Below are 22,740 nucleotides of genomic sequence, written 5' to 3'. Positions count from 1 at the left end.
TGATTATTATATGTTTACTTATTCTTCTTCTTTTTAGGTTTTTCGGTTTCCGTCAGAAACCGTTTATAATCAACTTTCTTATAATTGAACTGTTTCACATTCTTCTTATTATGCTTACTAGCATTCTCTATTTTATCGTCTGGTTTTTTAATCTGTGGCTTGCTGGTTGTCTGTGGTTTGTTAACTACCGCTTTCTTCTCCACTTTAGCCTTAACTTTATCGATCGGTCTCTTCTTGGTTTCCTTCTGTGATTTCGTTTCGCTTTGTTCCTTTTGTATCATCGTCTTAGTCTCCTGCATCTTCACGAGTACCTCGGCCTTAATCAGTTCGTCTCCTTTGCCGATCGCCGCGATTTTAGCCTCCTTCTCTTTGTACTCTTTTATTTCTTCCATCTGAAAAACAAAGATGAACATTTTAACACGGTATAAATCTGTACTTTATCTAATATTATAATATATATAGAAAGTACACAGACACAAGTATGAAACCATTCAAATCATTTGTATAAAGACGTAGCAGCGCATTTGTTTAAAAGGTTTTGTTCTCGCAGAATTTGAATCACAATACTATTTATGGTTCCGTGGTAAGTAATAATGCTTACCTTTTATAATTAGCTTAAAATAAAAAAATAAAAAATTTTTAAAACAATTTGGCGACTAGGTAAAAAAAAAATATGTTTAGTTCTAGGCTGCAGACAATTTTAAGATCGCTAGATGGCTTCAGTGGAGCGAAGAGTGAACGGGAACTCGCTATTGGTAGATAAGTGACCAGGGGGGTGAGCCAAAATCTTTTCGTTTTCGCTTCGTTATAGAATAGCCGATGAAAATGTATGGAATTGACATTAAGCGTTCGTTAATATGACGTTGAGTGATCGTTGACTCGTCTAATGTCAATTGACAACATTTCAAAATTTTAACATGGCTTTTTTATTACTTTATTTGAAAGTAGACTTAAAAAAAGGCGACACGTGTTTCTTTTTCTTTCTCAATTATGTTTTTATGACACTTAAAAAATAGATTTTAATCCTTCGTATTCTAAAGAGACGTAAGCGCCAAGTGACGTCATACTTACGTCTGAACGGTTAATTCCATTACACTTTAACAAAAGAAAAAATCTGTCAATGGGCGATTCCGCTAGAGACGACCCTCAACACGAATTTTTAAAGTATAGCATTTGTTACATTTTTATGAATTATACATAAAAAGATGTATATTTACTAGCAAAAGAACTTTTATGAGTAAAAATTGTAATTTAAATGATTTAGAGCATTTTGAAGTGATATCATCTAACGGCGCGAGAAAAACTGCTTATGCCACACATGATCATTTTTACTCTAAATCACTATCTCGAAGTTGAATTTCATTACATAATATTGACTGTATAACATAAGTTTCTATTTCGGTGCAAAAAAAAACAACAATTTTGAAATAGTTTTCAAACATTATTAAAGGAAAATTGCTATGGTTGCACCCGCGATAAAAAAGGTACAAAAGTTTAGTTTTCTCGCTAAAATATGTTGCTAATAATTTAAAACTTTGTGAAAGTAAGGAGAAATGTGAGGGCAATTAGAATTAATCATTGGCACAAACTATTTTATTATTTTTAATAAAATAACAGAACCTTTAAAGTGGTTGCGCCCGCGATCGAAGCAGTACAATTGGAAATGCAACAAATTATTTTTTGACTATTGTAGTGATTTTCGTCTTATTTCATATTATTAAGGTAAACAATAACGTTAGATTATATTTGTTATTAATACTTTACATGTAATTACAAGATTTATAAAAATTTGAATGGAGTCACGTCGTTTTTTATATTTTCCGAAATATTTCATGTATTACTTAACATATGTTTCAAAATGATGATTTATATTCTTTTATTTTTAAATATTTTAGAAGAAATGCTACAAATGACAGGAAAAATCATAAATATTTCATAATTTTCTTTGAAAAAAATATTTTTACTTATAATTCTCCTCTATTATTTTAAATTATAAATATTAATTTTGAATTAAAGGTGTGCGGTAGTTCGGTTTCATAACAATACATCAAAAAAGGTTTGCTTAAGTTACATTATTTAATTGTTTTTAGTGATTTATTTGATTTCTTTTCTCAGATCGATAAATGACTGATAATTAAAAAATAATAAAATTTTAAATAGTATTATTATAATTTAATAATAATATTATGTATTGCATATCAAAAATGTAGAAATTAGTCGCAGACTTATGAATAAATTCAATTTCTTTAGACTCGTTGCGCCCGCGATATTCTGATGTTGCACCCGCGATCGTGAAAATTGTTAATAATTCCTAGTACTAATTACTTAAATTAATTGTATCTAGTTAAATCATTTCTTTGTCTTGTACACTTTTGAAATATGGGTTAATAAATTACTAAAAGTTCCACAATTAGCAGTATTCTCAAATGAACTCGTCCGAGTTCTTAATAGAGGACCCATTTGGTTGCACCCGCGATAGTACTTCAAACATCTTTTGTGGCTTTTCTTAGATTTAATTTTAGTTTTCATTTACAATTTATGATTGAACTAGTTAAAATGTATCCCTTCAAAAGATAATTTATTAATAAATGTGTTTTATTTTGTCAGTAAAATGTTGCACCCGCGATAATGGAATAGCCCCAATGTAAGTTTGTTACGTTTATTATGACGTCTGTCAATGTCAAGTCAACCTGGAGGATACTGGAGTAACCAATGAAGTAATGTTATTTTCTAGAAATGTCATTGTTGACAGGTGGTTGACAGTGAGGTTTTTGTTTTTATGCTTCAAGTTGTCTTTTTAAAACTATTTTACACCAGGCAAACAAACTGTATGACATTATGCCGTAAGTATGACGTCGCAGCGTATTTTTCAGTTTTTCTTTATTTTCTCAGTAAATAAGCAATATAAAAAATTTTGGAATATTTTTTTGATATCAGGAGAAGAAACTAAAGAAACGGTATTTTTTTAAGGCTTTAAAAATTTTGAAATGTTGTCAATTCCATACATTTTGATCGGCGATTCTATAACGAAGCGAAAACGAAAAAGTTTCTGCTAAACGGCCAGAAGAGGCGTTAGGGGTCATCCATAAAGTATGTCACACCTATTCTAAGAGCCCTCCCTCCCCTTCTTCTACGAAATGTGAGATGGTGTGGAGGTGACAAGGGGTCTTTAGTTATGAATGTGACATCACATTTAAAATCGATGTGGTTTGCAAATTTGTGACGTCCCACTAGAAAGGGGAGAGTCCGCACAAATGAGATTACCTGTGACACAAGGTGGGAGGAAGGGAGGGTCTAAAATCATGAAAATCGTGTGACGTACTATGGTCCCTTATTGGCAGTTATTAATAAATCGCGATTAGACGACAGGAGCTGTAGCCAAAGTCCCTTTCGTTAAAAAACGATGACAAAATTTGTTATCAAAATGTATGGGATTTGACATTAGTCTTCAAAAGCGAAATGTCATTTAGCGATGACATATATCAAAACGCATACATTTTGATAACGAATTTCGTCATCGTTATTAACGAAAGATACTTTGTCTAAGGGGGCTGATATTGTACACATACGCCTATTCCCTCAGTGATCCGGCTTATACCAAAGTTTAATTTTACCTGCGCTAGCGACCGATACTTCCTGTATCGGTCGTAGGGAGGAATGAAGTATTTCGTCTCAGCATTGTTTCCGCAGGTCTGAAATAATAAAAGGGCTAAGTACAACAGCTATGTTAGCATAACCAAGTAAAGGAGTTACTCTACTCCGTTGCGATCAATTTTAATTGTAAGACATAGGTTACACGTTCAGCCCTAGTAGACAAGTGGCAAGCGATTATCGTAAACGCTAACATTTTGTTTATCGTAAAAGCGATGACTTATGCGATTTGACATAAGTCATCGCTTCGCTAGCGAATACTAATGTCAAATCCCATACATTTTGTGCCGTTGGCGTTTGCGTTTACGATAATCGCTTGCCGCTTGTCTAGGCCCTCAGTTTGGCTGATGTATTGATGGCTAAAAAGTACATAATAAAGAAATGATTAGTCCGTCAATCATCTGGTTAGACGTTCAGTTTCGCGTCAATCTTACTAGATTGATGGACTGAACTGATGAGAAACTGGGCGTGTCAACTACATCTAATGGCTAATAATGTAAAAAAAATAAAGTGTGTCATATTTATACAAAATGAATGTGTACTTTTTTTTTGCATTAGTGGATGAGATTTCTCTTTCAAAGCAGCTGGTGACCAGGATAGATTTTACAACGCCATCTAGCGTTGAGTAGCTAAATACACGAAATAATTAAAACGTGAAAGATTTCGAACTAATTACGAAAACTACCTTGACAATGCTCAAACTGTCACATTCTAAAATCTAAGGGCTCCCACACATAACTGCAAATTTGTGCAGAATCGCATCACAATGTCATTTACTAAGAGTTTTGTCGCACATATTAATAGCGATGCGATGCGAATTCGCAGTTTTGTGTGGGAGTCCTAAATCGAGCATCATATTTCTTGCCCCTGTATTATTGAACTTACATTATTATAATCTGTGTTTTCGTTGTAGGTGTCGTATGCAGCGTCAAACAGTTGGATGTCCGGTTGGAAGTGGACAACATTCGCCATGATAAGATACGCTTGATCTAAATTTATATTTTCTTCACTGGAAACGAAAACGCTGCTTTAGTAAAATTGTCCACACCTTTACAGTATTTTGTCCATACTAGTGCAATCTAATAAGGTATTAAGAGAACGCTACGTCTTACTATACAAGATAACCATAATATAATATTTTTCAAATTAATACAGGGTGTAACAAAAACAAGTGATAATACTTTAGGGTGTGTATGTGTTCCTTATAGAGAGTTCACTGTGAAAGTAGCAGCGCTGAAAGACCAAAAAAAATTTTCACTTTTGTATGGGCAAGCGCCCGAACGTCACGAGTTTCCCCATACAAAAGTGAAAAAGAAATTTGGTCTTTCAGCGCTGCTACTTTCACAGTGAACTCTCTATAAGGAACACATACACACCCTAAAGTATTATCACTTGTTTTTCTTACACCTTGTATATTCTCCCTAATATCCAGATTATTATTATTGTTTTTAATTTTTTATGGTATGAAAATTATCCTTTCCTGGGGTTCAAAACTTCATCTCTATACCAAAACTCATCACAATCGGTTCAAATTTTAAGCGTAAAGAGGTATCAGAGAGACAGGTATGTACCATAGAACAAACTGATTCATTGGCAGTTGGCGGACTTATGTCATTTGGTCAGATTATGTCATATTAGTCTTGACTCTTGATCTGTCGGCTGGGTTTGACATAACCCAACCAAATAACATAGTCCGCCATTTGCCTATGAACCACTGACCTCCATTATACAAGTACGCTGGACTTATGATACCCAACTATTTTTTGTGCCTATTTGAAGCGGAATCAGCGCCCCCAATGCCTCCCGCATTGGGGGCGCTGATTCCACTTCAAAACGAGAACTAAATCTGACGTAACTTGCAAATGGCCGTTTAATCGCTATTGGTTGTAGAAACTAGTATTAGTTCCAAGTACTCCCACTACTGCTATTAGCGCCAATATGGCGACTTTTAAACGTCGTAGTCGTAGTTATAAGTCCATCGTACTTGTATAATGGAGGTCAGTGCTATGAATCAACTTCTCTGATAGTACCATCGAGGAATTTGATTCCTCGGCAGTTGACAGACCCATGTCATTTGGTTGGTCAATTCAATGTAAGCTGTGATCGGTTGGATGGGTTTGACGTAACGCAACCAAATAACGTAGGTCCGCCATCTGCCTAGGAATCAACTTCTCTGATAATTTTGTAAGATTTGCTTAATATTATGGAATACCTGGTCTCTGGTAGCTGCGACAGATCGTGTAAATTTTCGACCGGCATGGGGCCGACGTTCAACATGGTGCTGATGCTTGACGGCATCTCGTATAACTGAGGCTCCAGTGGCATTTCCCGGCACTGAAAACAAGCTCGAGTTACTGATTGTTAGTGAATAGTGACCGACTTTAGGTCGATTTGAAGCCGGAGCCGATTATCTCCAATAGCCGCAACGGATAAGCCGAAAGTTTTAAAACTTCGTATTGGCTACAAGTTCATAATTTGAAAATGATAACATTTCGGGTAACAGTTTGTTCGATTTTTTTATGCGTAAAAAAATTAATTAAAATAATTTCGACGTTCGTTGTTTGGAAACATTTGGTGAGATTTCGGCTTTGACTGCGATTTTCAACAAAGCCGAAAGTTTGGCCGAAAATTCAAGCTTCAGATGGCTTAAACGGAACCTTCGGTCCAACACTACTGATTATTAGCACAATATTACTGTTTGGATTTCGTAATGGACATACCATCTTATGCCGGATATACACGGGTGACTAGTATTAGGACCAAAATGGCTAAATAATATTTTCATACACATGTAACGATAAAACTCGCACACAAAACACAAATCTACAGTAAATCCGACATGTTTCTCACGTCATCTCAGATTAATGACAGAAACATTGTCAAACGTCAAACAAAACTTTTAGTTCAGTAGTTCACTGTCTGTGCTGATGCTGACTCTTACGTTACAGCTTACAACATTGCAGTAACATAATATTCTATTCAGATTCAGAGTAAATAAACAAATATACAACTATAAGGCTGCGTTTCCACCCGAGATGTGTTTCGAGGAATGTGTTTTTGAGAACCAATAGAATCACTTCATTGACGTGACCTCGCTCACCACAGCGATTCTATTGGATCTTAAACACATTCCTCGCAACACATCTCTGGCGGAAACGCACCCTTACTCACCGACAGTATAATTTTGTGTTAAGTATTCAACTATAACTCACCGACAGTATCATTTTGTGTATAGTATTCAGGTTCTGTCTGACAAAGGGCGGCATGGGTTGGCAGCAGGTGCTGACATTCTGCATCTCACGCGGCAGCGTCTCAGCCAGGGTAATCAGCATGTGATTCGGCAGTAAATAGCTAAAATAAAGATATAAGTTGTTGCAAAGGTCTCGATTGAGTCGAATATACACATAGTATGGAATAGACATAATATGTGGATTTCGTCTAATCAATATAATATAACAACAATCAATATTATATAACAACATTGTCGGCGGTGCGCACCATAATAACAATATAGTATAAAGAAGACCGAATGTAGTAGATTTCTGTTGACTGCAGTAGTCCATTGTGTCGGATATTTCGAAATCTGTCTATAACGAGTTTGTAATTATGGCCTTCATCACGTTTGAACGACGTTTTAATGACATTAAATCGTAGCCAGAGGCATTGGTGAATGGTGGACTGGTTGAAGTAATGACATTAAATCGTAGTCCGATTTCCGAGCCACTGGTTGAAGTTCATAATGACGTAGTTAAACTGTTTACACTTACCCCGTGCTCTCGTCGAGGCTGCGAGCTTGGGCGTCGCGCCACTTATACATCAACCTCAAAGCGGCCATTTGCCTCGAGTTGAAGTTCTTCTGTGAGCGCACATACAACTCCAAGTGGCTGGTGTCTGTTAATTCGTTTTTCTTGTATGTCTGTAATATCCATACTAATATTATAAATGCAAAAGTGTGTCTGTCTGTCTGTGTGTTACCTCTTCACGTCCAAACCGCTGAACCGATTTTGCTGAAATTCGGTATGGAGATGAGTCCCGAGGAAGGACATAGGATACTTTTTATCCCGAAAAAATGTACGGTTTCCGCGCGATATTCGTTTATTTATTATATTTTGGCGCAACGGAGTTGCGGGCGTCACCTAGTTATTGATATATTAATAAATGAACTTTCTCTATTTACAATATTAACATACATAATATTATAAGTGCGAATGTTTCTATCTGTTTTGTCATGCTGTAACCGCTAAAAAATTTGTTTGGTATGGAGATACTTAGGAGTCTCGGGAAGAGGACGAAAATACGATTCTTGCGCCGAAAGTCCTTATCATTGATTATTAATAATAATAAATATTGATACACCATGTTTGGAGATACATCTCACAATGTGCACAATCTTTTTTGTTTACCCTATATTTATCTACTATCATATAAGAATACTAACATATAAATAGGAAGTAACTCACCACGCCACTTATAGCTCTGCTCTCTTCGAACACCGATAGTAACAAGTGGGGATCGTCACTCCCACTTTCCAGCAGTTGCGCCTTCATCTGCCTCCAAATATAGATCAAATAGTGAGTGTCCATTCTCGCGTATTTTATCAACTCCTCTGGCAAAGGTCTGATGCGCCAGTCAGCTAACTGATACCTGAAAATGTTATGTGAGTTAATTTTACGTGTGATACATGCTTTGGCATTAATGGGCCGGCTTGAAAAGAATAAGAAAATAGTGAATGCGATGGGATGTGGCGTAAAACTTTATAGATTTTGTCAGTCGGTATGAAGTCTTGTGTTTCGTCGCACGGTTTTAACTATACACTAGGCAGGCCGCATGCAATACAATTTACTTGTAAGTTTGTAATTTCTACACAAAATGCAGCTTTGTACTAGTAGAACTAGTAGAAAATGAACTTAGATGGCATTAAGTCTACTTTTGTATATATATTGTGTCAAAAAGTGTGAAATTGAATAACAATACATAAACCAATACATAACTAGCACTAATACTAGACCACTATTATTACAGATAGCTTTAGAGATCACAACAACGTACATTATGTCTGACGTCTCGCTTTTTCGGCGTAGTTACTCTATTACAAGTGTATTGTGTATGGTACTATATTACACAATTTGTAATATTGAGCAATAAAATTGAACGTCTTGGGCCCACCTAAGTCACAATAGATCCTAAAGGGTCGCCGTGACGTCAAGGCTCTAATGACTCTAAAAAAAACTGTCACAACTTACTTTTTATCAGCATCAACGTTGCAGTAGGTGAGGAGCAGATGTTTGAGCGAACCCCGCGGCAGTCTGAGCGCCCGCGCAGCCTGGTGTGTATCGAACATGCCGACAACGTACACGCCAAAGTCTCTTTGCAGCCAGAGCATATCCATTTCAGCACCGTGGAAAATCTAAAATCATCATAAAACAAGTAAGATATACGGCAGAGCAATTATGTATCTTGCGACAGTTATCCGTCAGTACCTAGTTTAACAGCAGATATTGCACAAATTGTCTGTCAAAAATTTGAAATACTCTAAGTCGTAGGTTACACGTTCAGTTTCTCATCAATCTGATAACGATTGACGCGAAACGGAACGTCTAACCCACGGATTGATGGACTGATAATTTTTTTATAATGTTCTTTTTAGCCATCAATCTGGCGTCAAGCTCAGATTGACATCAGATTGATGACAAATTATTGAATGTGTAACCTACGACTATAGATTTGGGAAATAATACATATTAGTATTAAATATTTATTTCATTTTGTTTTTCGTATTTGTTGTTATAGCGGCACCAGAAATACACAACCTGTGAAAATTTCAAAAGTCTAGCTATATCGGTTCTTGAGTTACAGCCTGGAGACAGACGGACAGACATCGAAGTCTCAGTAATTGGGTCCCGTTTTTAACCTTTGGGTACGGAACCCTGAAAAAGTAGCGTTTAGGCGCAATATATCATTTACAGGCCAGGCCAAGAGAACAGTAGTAAGGCCAATATTTTACCTTTAACTTCCTAGGATCAGTGAATGAATGGTTCAGTTTATGAATATGCTCCCGCACAGCCAGCGCATCTATAATGAAGTCACCGCCACATGTCGATATTTGAATCAGACAAGTAAAACCTGCAAATAATATTATGGTATGAGTAAAATAAATTAATACAAAGAATAAAATTCATCGTGTGTTATGATTGTAATATAAGTTTTTTTTTTAAGTTTTAGGCTTTTATCAGCTTGGGCTATATGTATGTGTTACGCTCAAAGAAATAGCGAGCCAAAAAAATTGCTCACAACGCGTTGTGGTCACAGTACCTTATATTTAAAAAAAACAACAAACAATAACACGTTGCGCCAGACAGACAGACAAACAGTAATCATATTAGCACGGATATTATGGAACTATGGATATTTTTAAATAATAATTAAAAAAATAAAAACACGTTATGCAGTAATAAATAGTAAAAGAAAAATATTTTGTAGTACGCGTAATTCAAATATAATCTTTCATACCTATGGACGATTAATCAATGAAGAACAAATCAAGAAAAACGAATAGCATATCAGCCACGACACGTATTTCGCGTTATGGTCTTTTTCTGATTGCCAGAACGTGTCGTGACTCGTGAGTCGTGACTGTTTCACTGTGACCACAATGCGTTGTGAGCCATTTTTTCGCTCATTGAGCGATTTCGGTCTTTGAGCGTAACATATTATGTAACAAAATCTTTCGAGCACGATTTTTACCTATCTCCAGTAGTCTAATTCGAAACTTGGACGTATAATTAGAGCCAATAACAATGCAATAATATGTTACAATTTTTGAAAAAATAAATAAATGAAAAGAGTGTTTTTTTAGATTTTTAAACTAATATTATTAATTTAGAACGTACCTTGATAAGACCTATACGAATGATGTTCGAGATCCACAGCTATTTCGTTGACGGAGTCCAAATGATGGACCAACTCATCCATAGCCGCCTCAGTTTCTATATACATATAGTTGGTGTCCTCGAGAGGAGGAGGGAAAGGCAACATTTCCCGATCCGGTTCAATAAACTCTGCTGGTGGATTGTATAACTTCAACTCCACTTTGTATGGATGGTCATATCTGAAAAACATTCATTATTAGTAATAACTAATGATTATCGTATCAACTTATTCATCAATTTTATTGTGCAATATCATTGAACTATGTTATTGAACAATTTATCCTACTAATATTATAAAGGCGAAAGTTTGTTTGGATGTATGTATGTGTGGATGTATGGATGTTTGTTACTCTTTCACGCAAAAACTACTGAACGGATTTTAATGAAACTTTACAATATACATCAGAATAACACATTTTAACCGATTTTCGAAATGGAGGAGGCGTTATGTTCGTTTTTTTATCTTCAACAATTACTCCGCCGTTTATTAATCGATTTTCAAAATTTTTCTTTTGATATTATATAGGGTATCATCCCAATATTGTGGTGACTTCGGTTTCGTGAGAAGTATTCTAAGCATATGCTACCAACAAGTAAGATTTTGTTTTGTACCGAGGTATACCTGGTATAACGTGGTTCGGAAGGTGCTAAGAGAACTCCTTATTCTTTAAAGATACAAGTTTGGGAGTTTCGGCGTTATTTCAAGAACGGAAAGCGCTACTATGCAAATTACATTGACATGATTATGAGCCTATTATGGCCCTGTTATTGGTACTTTTCATAGTCTTTTAGATCGAGACTCGAGTTTGTCAAGCGATAATTTAAAAAATCTATCTATGCTAAATATTATAAACCTGAAGAATACGTTTGCTTGAACGCGCTAATATCAGGAATTACAGGTCTGATTTAAAAACTTATTTCAGCTCATTTATCGAGTAAGGCTATATATTATCACGCTAGACTAATACGACCGAAGAAACTCAGGAAAATGTGGGAAAAACGGGGCAAATATTAGAAAGGGTTTATCTCACGAACTACACTACTATAGACTAGACCACGTGAAGGGAGTATAGCTATTTTTTATGCGTTGTGTACGGTTTCTGTAAAATTCCTAATTTACGCGGGCGAAGCCGCGCGGGACATCTTGTTTGACAAAAAGATTAACAGGCGGGCGCGTTCAATAGCAACCCTAGACGGTCAATAATATTGCACATTACGTGATATTGCACAATAAAATTTATCGTCTAGTGGCCCGCTAACTCTAACTAGCCACTGAAATCAAGGTAGCACTGGCCGCACATAACTTTAAGATTGCTAGACAATATTTAATTGATGGGGAACCATGTTTGATTTTAGGTCACTTTAGAGGATACGCTATTATAATTATTGGTAGATCAAAGGAGTGAGCACACTGAGACGGGCCGTGCCGGGGCTCAGCGTGCTGGCATTGCAAAAATCCGCCTCCATACAATTTGTATGGAAGCGGATGCGCGTATCGCACACTGCCAGGGCTATAGCAAGCGGCGCGCGGATGTGATGCGATGCGGCCCGGCAAGTCTCGGCTCAAAATCCGTCAATGCATTGCGCCCCGACCCGCCCCGGCACAGTGAGCGTTAAAATCCGTCAATGCGATGCGACCCGACCCAGCAATAATGTGCTATAACGCATTTTGTGCTGTGCTGAGCCTGATCTGCCCCGGCACGCGCCGACAAACTGTGCGCGTACCTTAAACAGTGTTCTTGATATCAAATTGCATTTTGATTGATACTGTTTTGTTTTGACACAAGTTATCTGAACTTATGCGAATATAATAGTATAAATTCAGTTAGTATCAAGTAGTAAATCATCTACATTTCATTATATGTTAATGATTTACTCTAATGGCCTCACACAGACACATTTAAAGATTACTTAATTACATACTTAATTTTAATACCTATAGATTTTATCATAAACTCCATACAAACTCATCATTAAATAAAAGTTAAATAATGATAAAACTTACCCTACAGCTTCCCCCCTCTCGTTGTACAATATTTTCAGCACAAATGGTACTATGTTGTTCGGTTTGTCCGCCAGTTTGGGAACCCACAATGTGTCAGAGTTATCAATGATGTCCTTAAAATTTAGCTGTGGTCGTGGTATGTTCTTGGCTCCCATTAGCGTCGTCGAACCAATCTGAAAATAAAGTAACATTCAATACATCTATTATTTTTAAGAATTGCAGTGGCAATAATTTTCAATAACTGCATTAAGAGTGGTGTTTTTCCTGACTTAATGAAGCGCAGTAAGATAGTACCTTTATTTAAAGCGGGAATTAAATCAGATCCGACTAATTACCGGCCTATTTCGATTTTACCGACTCTTAGTAAAATATTTAAAAAATATTTTACAGCAATTACTGTTACATTTTAATTTAAATAATTTATTACACAATAACCAATACGGTTTTACTAAGGGTCGTTCCACAACAGATGCTGGTATATTTGAAGCTTGGGAGGAGTCACAGGATGCCTTAGGTATTTTTTGTAACCTCTATAAGGCATTTGACTGTGTCGAGCATGCTACTTTAGTCAGAAAATTGCACCACTATGGCATAAGGGACTCAGCACTCAGCCTTTTGACTTCTTATCTCAAAAATAGGACTCAAAGGGTTGAAGTTAATAGTAAAAGATCCAATGGGACTTAAATAGAATTAGGTGTACCACAGGGATCCATTTTAGGACCTATTCTTTTTCTCATCTACATTAATGACTTACCTTATCTAGTTAAGGATAATGAGATAGTACTTTTTGCTGATGACACTTCACTTATTTTAAAGTGATGCGACGGCAGTCAAATTACGACGATAAATAGTGCTGTCTCAAAAATAGTACATTGGTTTACTGTTAATAACTTACTTTTAAACTCTAAGAAAACCAAATGTTTAAAATTTACTTTGCCCAATGTTAGGCAAGTTCAAACCAATTTACTATTAAATGATGAGAAAATGAATTTGGTGGACTCCACTATATTCTTAGGCATTACATTAGATAGTGAATTACAATGGGGTCCTCATATTGCTAATCTTGCAGGTAAGCTCAGTTCTGCAGCATATGCAGTCAGAAAAATTAGGGAAATTTCTGACGAAGACACGGCAAAACTAGTTTATTTTAGTTATTTTCACAGTAGAATGTCTTATGGTATCTTTTTATGGGGAAACGCTGCCGACATCAATACAATTTTTGTGCTGCAGAAGCGAGCTATACGCTCAATTTATAAAATGTCAGCTTTTGAATCTCTGAGAGAAGTTTAAAGAAATTGGTATTCTAACTGTTGCTTCTCAATACATTTTGGATAATGTATTGTATGTTAGAAAGAATCTAACTAAATTTAAACCTAAAAGTGATAGTCACGGTAGAAACACTAGAAATAGGCACAAGCTGGAAATATCAGTGATCAGACTTAGCAAAATAAGTAAATCTTTTATAGGTCAATGTATACGCCTTTACAATAAAATCCCGGAAAACGTTCAAAATCTATCAATTAATAAATTTAAAAAGTAGGTAATTAAAGAACGTTTGTGTGCCAAAGCCTACTATACGGTCAACGATTTCCTAAACGATAGCACATCTTGGGAGTAGGATGGCTGCTTGCAAGGCTGCCTCTACGAGTACATTTATTATATGTGACTTACAATTGTGTATTCATGTTGTATAGATTAAGTTATTTACATTGTAAATTTTATTTTTTTTAAAAGACAAATTGACCACTTTTTAACTAAAAAGTGGCCCCGTGCGAGTTTCTTACGCCGGTTCTTCTCGCCGGGTTAGTTCCCGAACCGGTGGTAGGCAACATGTAGTTCAACGTTCTGAAAACATTTGACTCAAATTTATTCAGAAATAAAACAATTTTTATTATTTATTTATTTTATTAAACTAAAGGTACAGTTCCGATCTTTGCCGCGGCTAAACGCGACCGAAAAGAATTCAAATAAAATGATACATAAGGTATAAGGTATTATTTTATTTGAATTCTTTTCGTCTTATGGCATAGGCTATATATAGGTTTCATTTTACTCTATGCCACTAGCTTTTACGCAACAGGCGACGGCAGCTACATGGGCGGCTAGACCAATGTCAGAAAAAAATTAAACCTATAGTATAGCGGATAGCCTGTCATAAAGTGGCATTTTAATTGAATTTTTGTCGGTCGTTGCTAACCGTGTCAAAGATCGGAAAGTCACTTTAGGTTCAATTTCACAGATTTTAGAAGGAAGTCAATTCAGATCGCAACGCAACGAGGCGAGGCGAGACATTTGTATGCATTTGACAAATTTCAATTGCGTGAGACGTCTTGCGAATCTGTCAAATGTTTAAAAACACCGTTTTTCGGCGACCTAGAGGTCGGGTTGCCATCACCTAAATTCCCTTCGCCGGTCAGGCGCGACATTTTATCAGGCGCGTTTATCAGGCACGATAAATTCCCGGACATTGGCCGAAATGTGGTTATTTTCCCGGACACCTCTTAAACAGTATTTATGATTTAACGTCTTGCCAATTTTTGCTTTTCCAACAAGAATTTGTAAAAATCTGACTAACTCAAGTCCGTGCTAGAAACCGTGTGTATACTTAGCGAGTTTTTATCTTTCATTTATTGCTGCATGACTTAAAAGTTAAACTCTCTTACTTTTCAAAAACCCGGCCGGACGCACTCCGGACGCCCTTCAAACTAGGATGGCAACCCTACCTAGAGGTGACATGGTAATTGGCTACGTCGCGATGGCGTCCCGGTGAGTAAAGGGCCCCACACATTAACAGTTCGGCGGCAGGCCGCCGCTGGCAGTTAATCGGAAAATACCACAGACTCACAGTTCCCCTGACGATTTTGTATATTTTGTATAGACGGTAAATGACTTCAGGCAGCCTGCCGATTAGCAGATGGACTGTTAATGTGGCCTTTATGATCGGTGATCGGTCAAAAACCAAAAATATTCTGTGATAACTAAGGCTGGTAGAAATAGTCAGTACTTAAGAAGCGACCCGGTCTCAAGACGCGGTTCGGCTCTGTGATTGGTTCAAATTTTGACAGCCAACCAATCACAGAGCCTGAACCGTGACTTGAGTACTGACTATTTATACCAGCCTTAGTCCATTTAGATGTAAGCCGGCCAAGTATTTTATTACGTAATTTTGTCCATCTCCGGATTACGAAACCTCCTGCCAAACTCTTAGCTTCGCCTAAAAATCAACCCTCGTTTGAACACTACCCTACTAAATAACTAGATTTTATCTGTAATTTATAGCTACAGCGATATAAAAGAAAGTGATATTTACCTGAACTACCGATATTATAGGCTTGTTGTTCCACGCAGATACGTTTTTCTGGCCAAAACCATCGCTTTGTGTCTTGCCTGTGGATTGTTCAATATCCAAGTCAAGACGGTCCAACATATTGTCATTCGCTTCCACCACCTTCCCTGTGTTATATTCTTCGTCATGGCTAGAATTTACGATGATGGAATAAAAAAAATGGACAGTATAATCCTAATCATAAATCCACTAAACTTCATGTATTAAACACACAAAGTGTCATAGTGTGATGATGTTTTTTTTATTTCAGCATTCTAATTGATAAATGGATTTAACTACTAACATTGTAGGTCCCATTGGTAGTTTAGAACAAATAAACGAACGCTAATAGTTAATTGTCCTTCAAACAATTAATTTTATCAATGTAAAGACAATATTAAATAGTGTTGTAATAAATTAATTTTGCGATGCAGTATTAGCCAAATTATTACGCCATTAAATTATACTTTTGGCACAGGATAAGTAAAAATGTAACTCAATCGCTATTATTATTAATACAATTTGAAACATAACATTGCAACTTTAGCATTTCAACACATTAAGATTGCTCGTTGATAGTGACTAGCGAGGATATCTTCAACAAAGGAAGAGTGTAAGTATCACTTGAATCGAGATTGGCCAGGATGCACTTATAGACTATTGGACACTTGACCGTTAACATGCAAGAAATTGTTAAATTGATGCCAATTTCATTTAATTTAATCTAGGTGTTTGTTGCTTAAAAATAATGATAATTCTATATAAAAAATGGCTTATTAATTGGGAAGCATACACTTTAAATAAAATTCGCATACAAGCTTTGCTTTAATAGAACTTTTGTAGATTCCTAAGATAACACTTCATGTTTATTATTAAAGTTTATGGTTGCATAGCTCACAGCCTAATTTAATATTGCTTATGGTATATTTTACTACAAACCGAGCATTACTCAGTTACAATAAAGTACAGGCAAGCCTAGATATCTAGCCCTTATTTCTAGAAAAATGTATTATCAAAAATTTTCTTACATCCAGATTGAATAGTTTCTAGAACAGTAATATCAATTGATGAATAGACATCTATTAGTGCTAAAGCAAACATAATTAAGCAGTGACATTAACTTGTAGGTAAGCTTTTCGCATTTGGTAAATAATGAAATTAGCAAAATATAATCTTCTTTTAAGTTTGTAAATCAAAATATTCGCAAAAGCTTTATTAATATTAGCAAATTCTTTTTAAATCAAACAAAGATAAAAATATAAAATGTATTTTAGTATAGTTCAGCAGACCTATCATCTGCTACATTTATTATAATTAAATGACAAAATAAATAGCATGAAAATTTATATAATATCCACTTTGTACAATAGGAAGAAGACAAGCCATAAACATTTTTGATTGGAAGGATACAAATATTCTATTTCATTGCAACCTATTCTATTTTTGAGATAAATTAAAAAATAAAATGAATAATAAATTTAAATACTTATAGATAATAATCATGTTACTTACCATTGCAACTTAACTTTTTGAGAATCAGCTGATAGAATCTGATTTGATTGTGATGAAACATTCTTCAAAAAGGTGTCAGTTACCACATTAAAACCGGTCACAGTTTTATAGAACCGATAAGAAGCTGCCGAAGGATAACGTCTTGATGTTTGAACTGTTTTGTTGACGGCTACATATCCTTCCTGTAAAACAAATAACAAGAGTAAAATATTATACCTATTACTATACTTCGGAAAGGTGGAAGTCCATTTTAATCAATAAAAAAAAGGAAAGGAATATACAGTTTTTTAAGTGCACTACCTCTAGCCAGAGATAGCATAAAATTGAAATCAACACTACACTATTTTTAAGTTACGCTTTTGTTTTAATTAATTTGTTTTATAGTTCATAATCGTTTTATAGCATAAAGAAGATAGCAGTAGTATCATCAGTTCCAGAACCATGCATGCAGATGATGAGTTTACCACATTTACTTACCAGTGCATGGCTCGTATGGTGATATACCTTGACAATAGACAACAACAATTAATATGTTCTAATATGATTAACTAAAATCTTATAAAGAGGCAAAGACAACTTGTTTATCCTCCTTTGTAAATCATTTGATAGGTTGTTATGCCGCAGGACATGTATGACATGCATTCAAGAAAAAATATTCATACAAGTGAGACCTATTCTTTATTCCTCAAAAAATGTCAAGCAACCCCAAACAACCTAAAATGGAGCCAATTCCTTTGACTATTCCTATTGCTTCTATATGCCAAGTCTATTTTATAATAATTATTATAAAATAATTTAAATATTTTATCAACAGAAATTTTATATCTTATATATAAAATTTTCGTGTCACAATGTTAGGCCGCGTACTCCTCCGAAACGGCTTTACTGATTTTAACCAAATTGTATATGCATATTCAGTGGGTCTGAGAATCGGCTACTACACATATTGATAAGTACATTTGTTGAATAAATAATAGTAAATTATTACAACTCGAGACTGACGGCGACCATTGTTTATGCGACGGGATAGCGATGAATGTTGCCATGGTGACATACTTATTTAGTCACTTCAATAAAATAATATGGGCGAAATATTTTATATGGCAAAGAAACGTTTGCCGGGACAGCTAGTATATATAATATGAATTGAAGCATCTCTTAGAGAACAATATGAATAATGTAATAGCATAGTAATGTGACAAGGTTGCTACAATACACAATTACAATTATTTTACTAAACAAAGGCTTACCATATTAGTTACAAGAAATTATCAAATCGAATGTGTTTTATCTGTTTTAAGTGCATGATGAAACATGCTTAACCAAACTAAGTGTTTCTTATAAACCTTATTATTATTTTAATGTAATCTGTCACTATTTTTAGGTATTAAAAATTAAAAGGCCTTTTAATATTAGTTCTTTGTTGACAGTTATAAGTTTTTGTTTTTATTGTACAGGGTTACTTGCTTAAAAATATAGAATTTTCCTATTTTTGAATTTTGTATGAAAATAATTTTCCCCAAAATGCATAGCTAACAGCTATCTGATTGGACAAAGACGACTGCAGAAGAGCACTCATTGGTGCAGAACTGCGTCAGCATGGGCACAGGATTTTTCAATGATAAAACACTGGTGTGTTTAGAACAAAATGCGAACTATAATAGGTATACCATCCAATGTAGAAAAACAATATTAAAATATAATTATTGTTATCACTTATATTATGTTAGTAAGAATCTAAGGACCTCGAAGTCCAGCAGATTTGGCTATGGTATAAAATTATTTTTTCTATAGCAGAAAATTAATTGTTGTTAATCACCATGGTCCATGCCTGGATAAGTAATCAGGCCATTAATTTTTCCATGTATCTTGTACTTATTGCTTATACATTAATTTGTATGAAATTAAATCCATACTAATATTATAAATGCGAAAGTATCTCTGTCTATCTGTCTCGCTTTCACGCCAAAACTACTGAACCGATTGCAATGAAATTTTGTACACAGTTATTCTAGAGTCTGAGAAAGGACATAGGCTACATTTTGATGTGGGAAAATATCGATGAAAATTAATTCGCATTGCGCGTGGCCAGCTCTCATCCCGGGGGTCCTGGGTTCGAGTCCTGCAGGCGGAACAATGTTCCTGGGTCTTGGATTTTTATGTATATTTTATGTATAATATTATAAAAAATCTAGAAATATATCGATGCAATGAACATTTTAGTTCTAATACGATTCAACAGATGGCGTTTTATTTTTTACTTCATTGTAACATAGAACTAATCTAATAATAAATAAAAAAATAATAAGTTCACTACTCCGTGTGACTAGCTAGAAAAAAAGAGCGAGATCCTGGTGTCCTGAAATACAGGCTACGCCTAGTATAGGCACCAGTCTCCCACATAAGTTGTGATAACTTTGTAGAGTGTGTAAAACATCTTGTATTGTACCTGTGGTGAGATAAATAAACCAATTTTTTATTTTATTTTTATTTTTAATCATACTTATTAGTTATTATGTTTTTGTTTATAGTTTTTAATACGTTAGAATATTATGTTTAATAATATTATCACTTGGTATAATAATAATCAATCTATCTTATCTTATAGAACTCTTACTGCATTTCTAATATATGTGAGAAGTTGACAACAGAAGGCGCTCTAAAATAAAACAGTTCAAGTGTACCGTGTTGGCCTATATTCCATCCAGAAAATATATCAATGCAATCAACATTTTAATTTTAATACATGAAAACAGATGGCGTTTTATCTGGGGGCACGGGAGTGCCCACGCCAAGATGAGGCAAGCGATTATTTTTTACTTAAATATATTTTATGTATAATATTATAAAAAATCCAGAAATATATCAATGCAATGAACATTTTAGTTCTAATACGATTCAACAGATGGCGTTTTATTTTTTACTTCATTGTAACAGAACTAATCATACTTATTAGTTACTAGCTGTTGCCCGCGACTTCGTCCGTGTGGACTTTAGTTAATAGCGCGCGGTGTCAACAAAATTTGTGTCAAATTTAAAAACTTTTTAAACCCTGGTAAGTGGAACACCTCTTAGGGCCGCGCTACACCGGAATGGCAGCGCTGAAAGTGCTCGCCGCTGCCATTCCGGTGTAGCGCGGTCCTTAATTAATCAAAATACCCAAAAACAGCTGTGCAGTGTGCACATAATCTATACTAATATTATAAATGCGAAAGTATCTCTGTCTATCTATCTGTCAGTCTCGCTTTCACGCCAAACGCCAAAACTACCGAACCGATTGTAATGAAATTTTGTATACAGATAGTCTAAAGCCTGAGAAAGGATATAGGCTACTTTTTTACTGGAAAAAAGGGTTGTCAGGGGGTGAAAATGCGTAAATTTGTTCAAATTAAGTTAGTTCCAAAAATTCATAATAGATGGCGCCGTGCGTCTTCTATATCGCGCTGACACTTGCTCAAAAGTCTTTCTATAAGAAGTAGTATCATCTTACATTTAAGTTTCGATTTTTTTCGATTGTTATATCTATTCTACGGTATTAAAAAACTCAGTACTTTATCTGTGCAGTGACGTAACCTTAAACCTATCAATGATAAATAGTTTATGGGTAAAGTTGTGTAATTGGGGGGCTAAATAAGCTTTAAAATTTGCCATAAAATATAAAGTATAATATAAAAAAATGAAATACTTATTGTGTGCACACTGCACAGCTGTATTGATTTAAGGGGTACCAGGGTTTTTTTATAAAAGCTTTTGACACCAATTTTGTTGACATCGCGCTTTATAAACTGAAGTCCACGCGGACGAAGTCGCGGGCAACAGCTAGTATATTAATACATTAAATTACAAGTACTCGTGACTCTTAACCCTGCTTTAAAATTAATTACGATTCTTAGATATTTTATACTAATTTAAGAAATATATGTTATAAACACAATATTGATATTAGTTTAGACACAATATTGATATTAGTTTAGAACCACTGATTTTTAAACCGCAAACAATAAAAGTAGTAAATACTCTTTACTATAATTATAGACAGTCTTTAATTTCAATTTAGTGATGAAAACAATGCTGTAATGTATAATAAAAAGTTGGATTTGTTTTATCTTTGCCACCTTATCTTACACAACAATATCATCATAAGTGAAACAAAGAATTTACAATGACATACTCTAACAAGTTACTAAACTATCAAACACCTTGTATTTCATGTGCAATAGGAAGTTTTGGTAATATTTCCCACGTATATTATGCATACAAAGGTAAAAAATACCTGTCAAGGATAAAAACATCAGTATCAAGGTAGTTTACACAAAATGGATACATAGAAATCTTGGGGTCAAATTACTCATTTTCTACAGCAGAGTATGCACATTTTTAGATTATTACAAATAATAACAATGATTATTGTTATAAACATTGATAACAACGAGTTAACACATGTAGAAACGTTTCGTAAAAATATTTTAGCAATTTACAAGTGGGTACACCAAAATAATGTACTTACAGTGGTTAAAGTGTTCAAATGAACTTGAAATTCTGGAGCTTCTGGGTTTAAAACAGATTCCATTTTAATGTCGAAATTAATTTTAAGACACCATGCATAAAACAAAAAATATAACTTAAAATTTTAGCACGCGCGTGACGAACAACACAGCACAAGGCCACAGCAGAGTCAGACATTTATAAAATTAAGAAAATGTCTATACTCTATACTCTTTGGACAATCATAGACAATAATTTTCTTAACATAGATAATAAAACAAAAACCGGTAAATGTTAAAACGGTAAATCGTAGGTAGGTACTTATAACGCATAGACTTAATAATATTATGTCTATGTTAAAACGGTAAATATAGCCCGTCAAAAAAGTCACGACATTAATAGAGTCGCCACTTGTTTCCGGTGTGGCCTCCTATGGCCACACCGTATCCAGTCACTATAAAAGATTTTATATTAAATACAGTTTAAAAACACGTTGTAAATATAATGATTTATAATTATATAGTAGTTAAGAAAATTTGAAATAATTGTTATAGTGTGTGTTTAATTTACGATATTACAAGAAACAATCTAATCTACGTAAATATTTTTGTACAACTCACCTCATCACTAACTTACACGTACTGTAGCAGTTTTCGGTGGTTCTGGTAATGATCTTGTAATGCTATTATGTGTATTTTGTATCATATTATAATAGCATCACCTACTTTCAAAAAATATAATACTGTCTGTTTACTTACAAATACATTATTGGTTCTGTTAAAAAGACTTCATGTAACTTTATGTTACTTATCACAAATATGTCATTAGCTGGT

General features: G+C 34.7%; 1 protein-coding gene across 2 annotated transcripts; it reads right to left on the bottom strand.

The window, feature by feature from the left end:
• Positions 1–22,100, bottom strand: LOC121738539 (exosome component 10). 2 transcript variants are annotated; one of them, XM_042130674.1, is made up of 15 exons: positions 21,930–22,100; positions 17,900–17,926; positions 17,423–17,604; positions 15,896–16,061; positions 12,586–12,758; positions 10,542–10,759; positions 9,656–9,774; positions 8,895–9,058; positions 8,112–8,295; positions 7,419–7,567; positions 6,864–7,002; positions 5,864–5,985; positions 4,537–4,660; positions 3,615–3,692; positions 1–392 (listed from the first exon to the last, which is right to left on the bottom strand). In XM_042130674.1, the coding sequence occupies exons 1-15, from the start codon at positions 21,990–21,992 to the stop codon at positions 15–17; spliced, it is 2,286 nt and encodes a 761-aa protein (XP_041986608.1). In that variant the 5' UTR covers positions 21,993–22,100; the 3' UTR covers positions 1–14. The 2 variants fall into 2 exon arrangements, with proteins under 2 accessions (XP_041986608.1, XP_041986609.1); XM_042130675.1 differs by lacking the exon at positions 17,900–17,926.
• Between the last annotated feature and the right edge of the window lie 640 nt (positions 22,101–22,740).

The sequence above is a fragment of the Aricia agestis genome, chromosome Z (assembly GCF_905147365.1).
Source record: "Aricia agestis chromosome Z, ilAriAges1.1, whole genome shotgun sequence".
Classification (NCBI taxonomy): Eukaryota; Metazoa; Arthropoda; class Insecta; order Lepidoptera; family Lycaenidae; genus Aricia; species Aricia agestis.
Note: the sequence above shows the minus strand (reverse complement) of the source record. Positions and strands in the feature narration are given on the sequence as shown.

Excerpts from the sequence above, each read along its gene's own strand:
- LOC121738539 (XM_042130674.1), bottom strand. The coding sequence starts at position 21,992 with ATGGAATCTGTTTTAAACCCAGAAGCTCCAGAATTTCAAGTTCATTTG. Across the intron at positions 9,059-9,655 it reads CTGATCCTAGGAAGTTAAAG|ATTTTCCACGGTGCTGAAAT; the intron begins GTAAAATATTGG and ends TGATGATTTTAG. Across the intron at positions 3,693-4,536 it reads AAAACACAGATTATAATAAT|ACCTGCGGAAACAATGCTGA; the intron begins GTAAGTTCAATA and ends TTATTATTTCAG.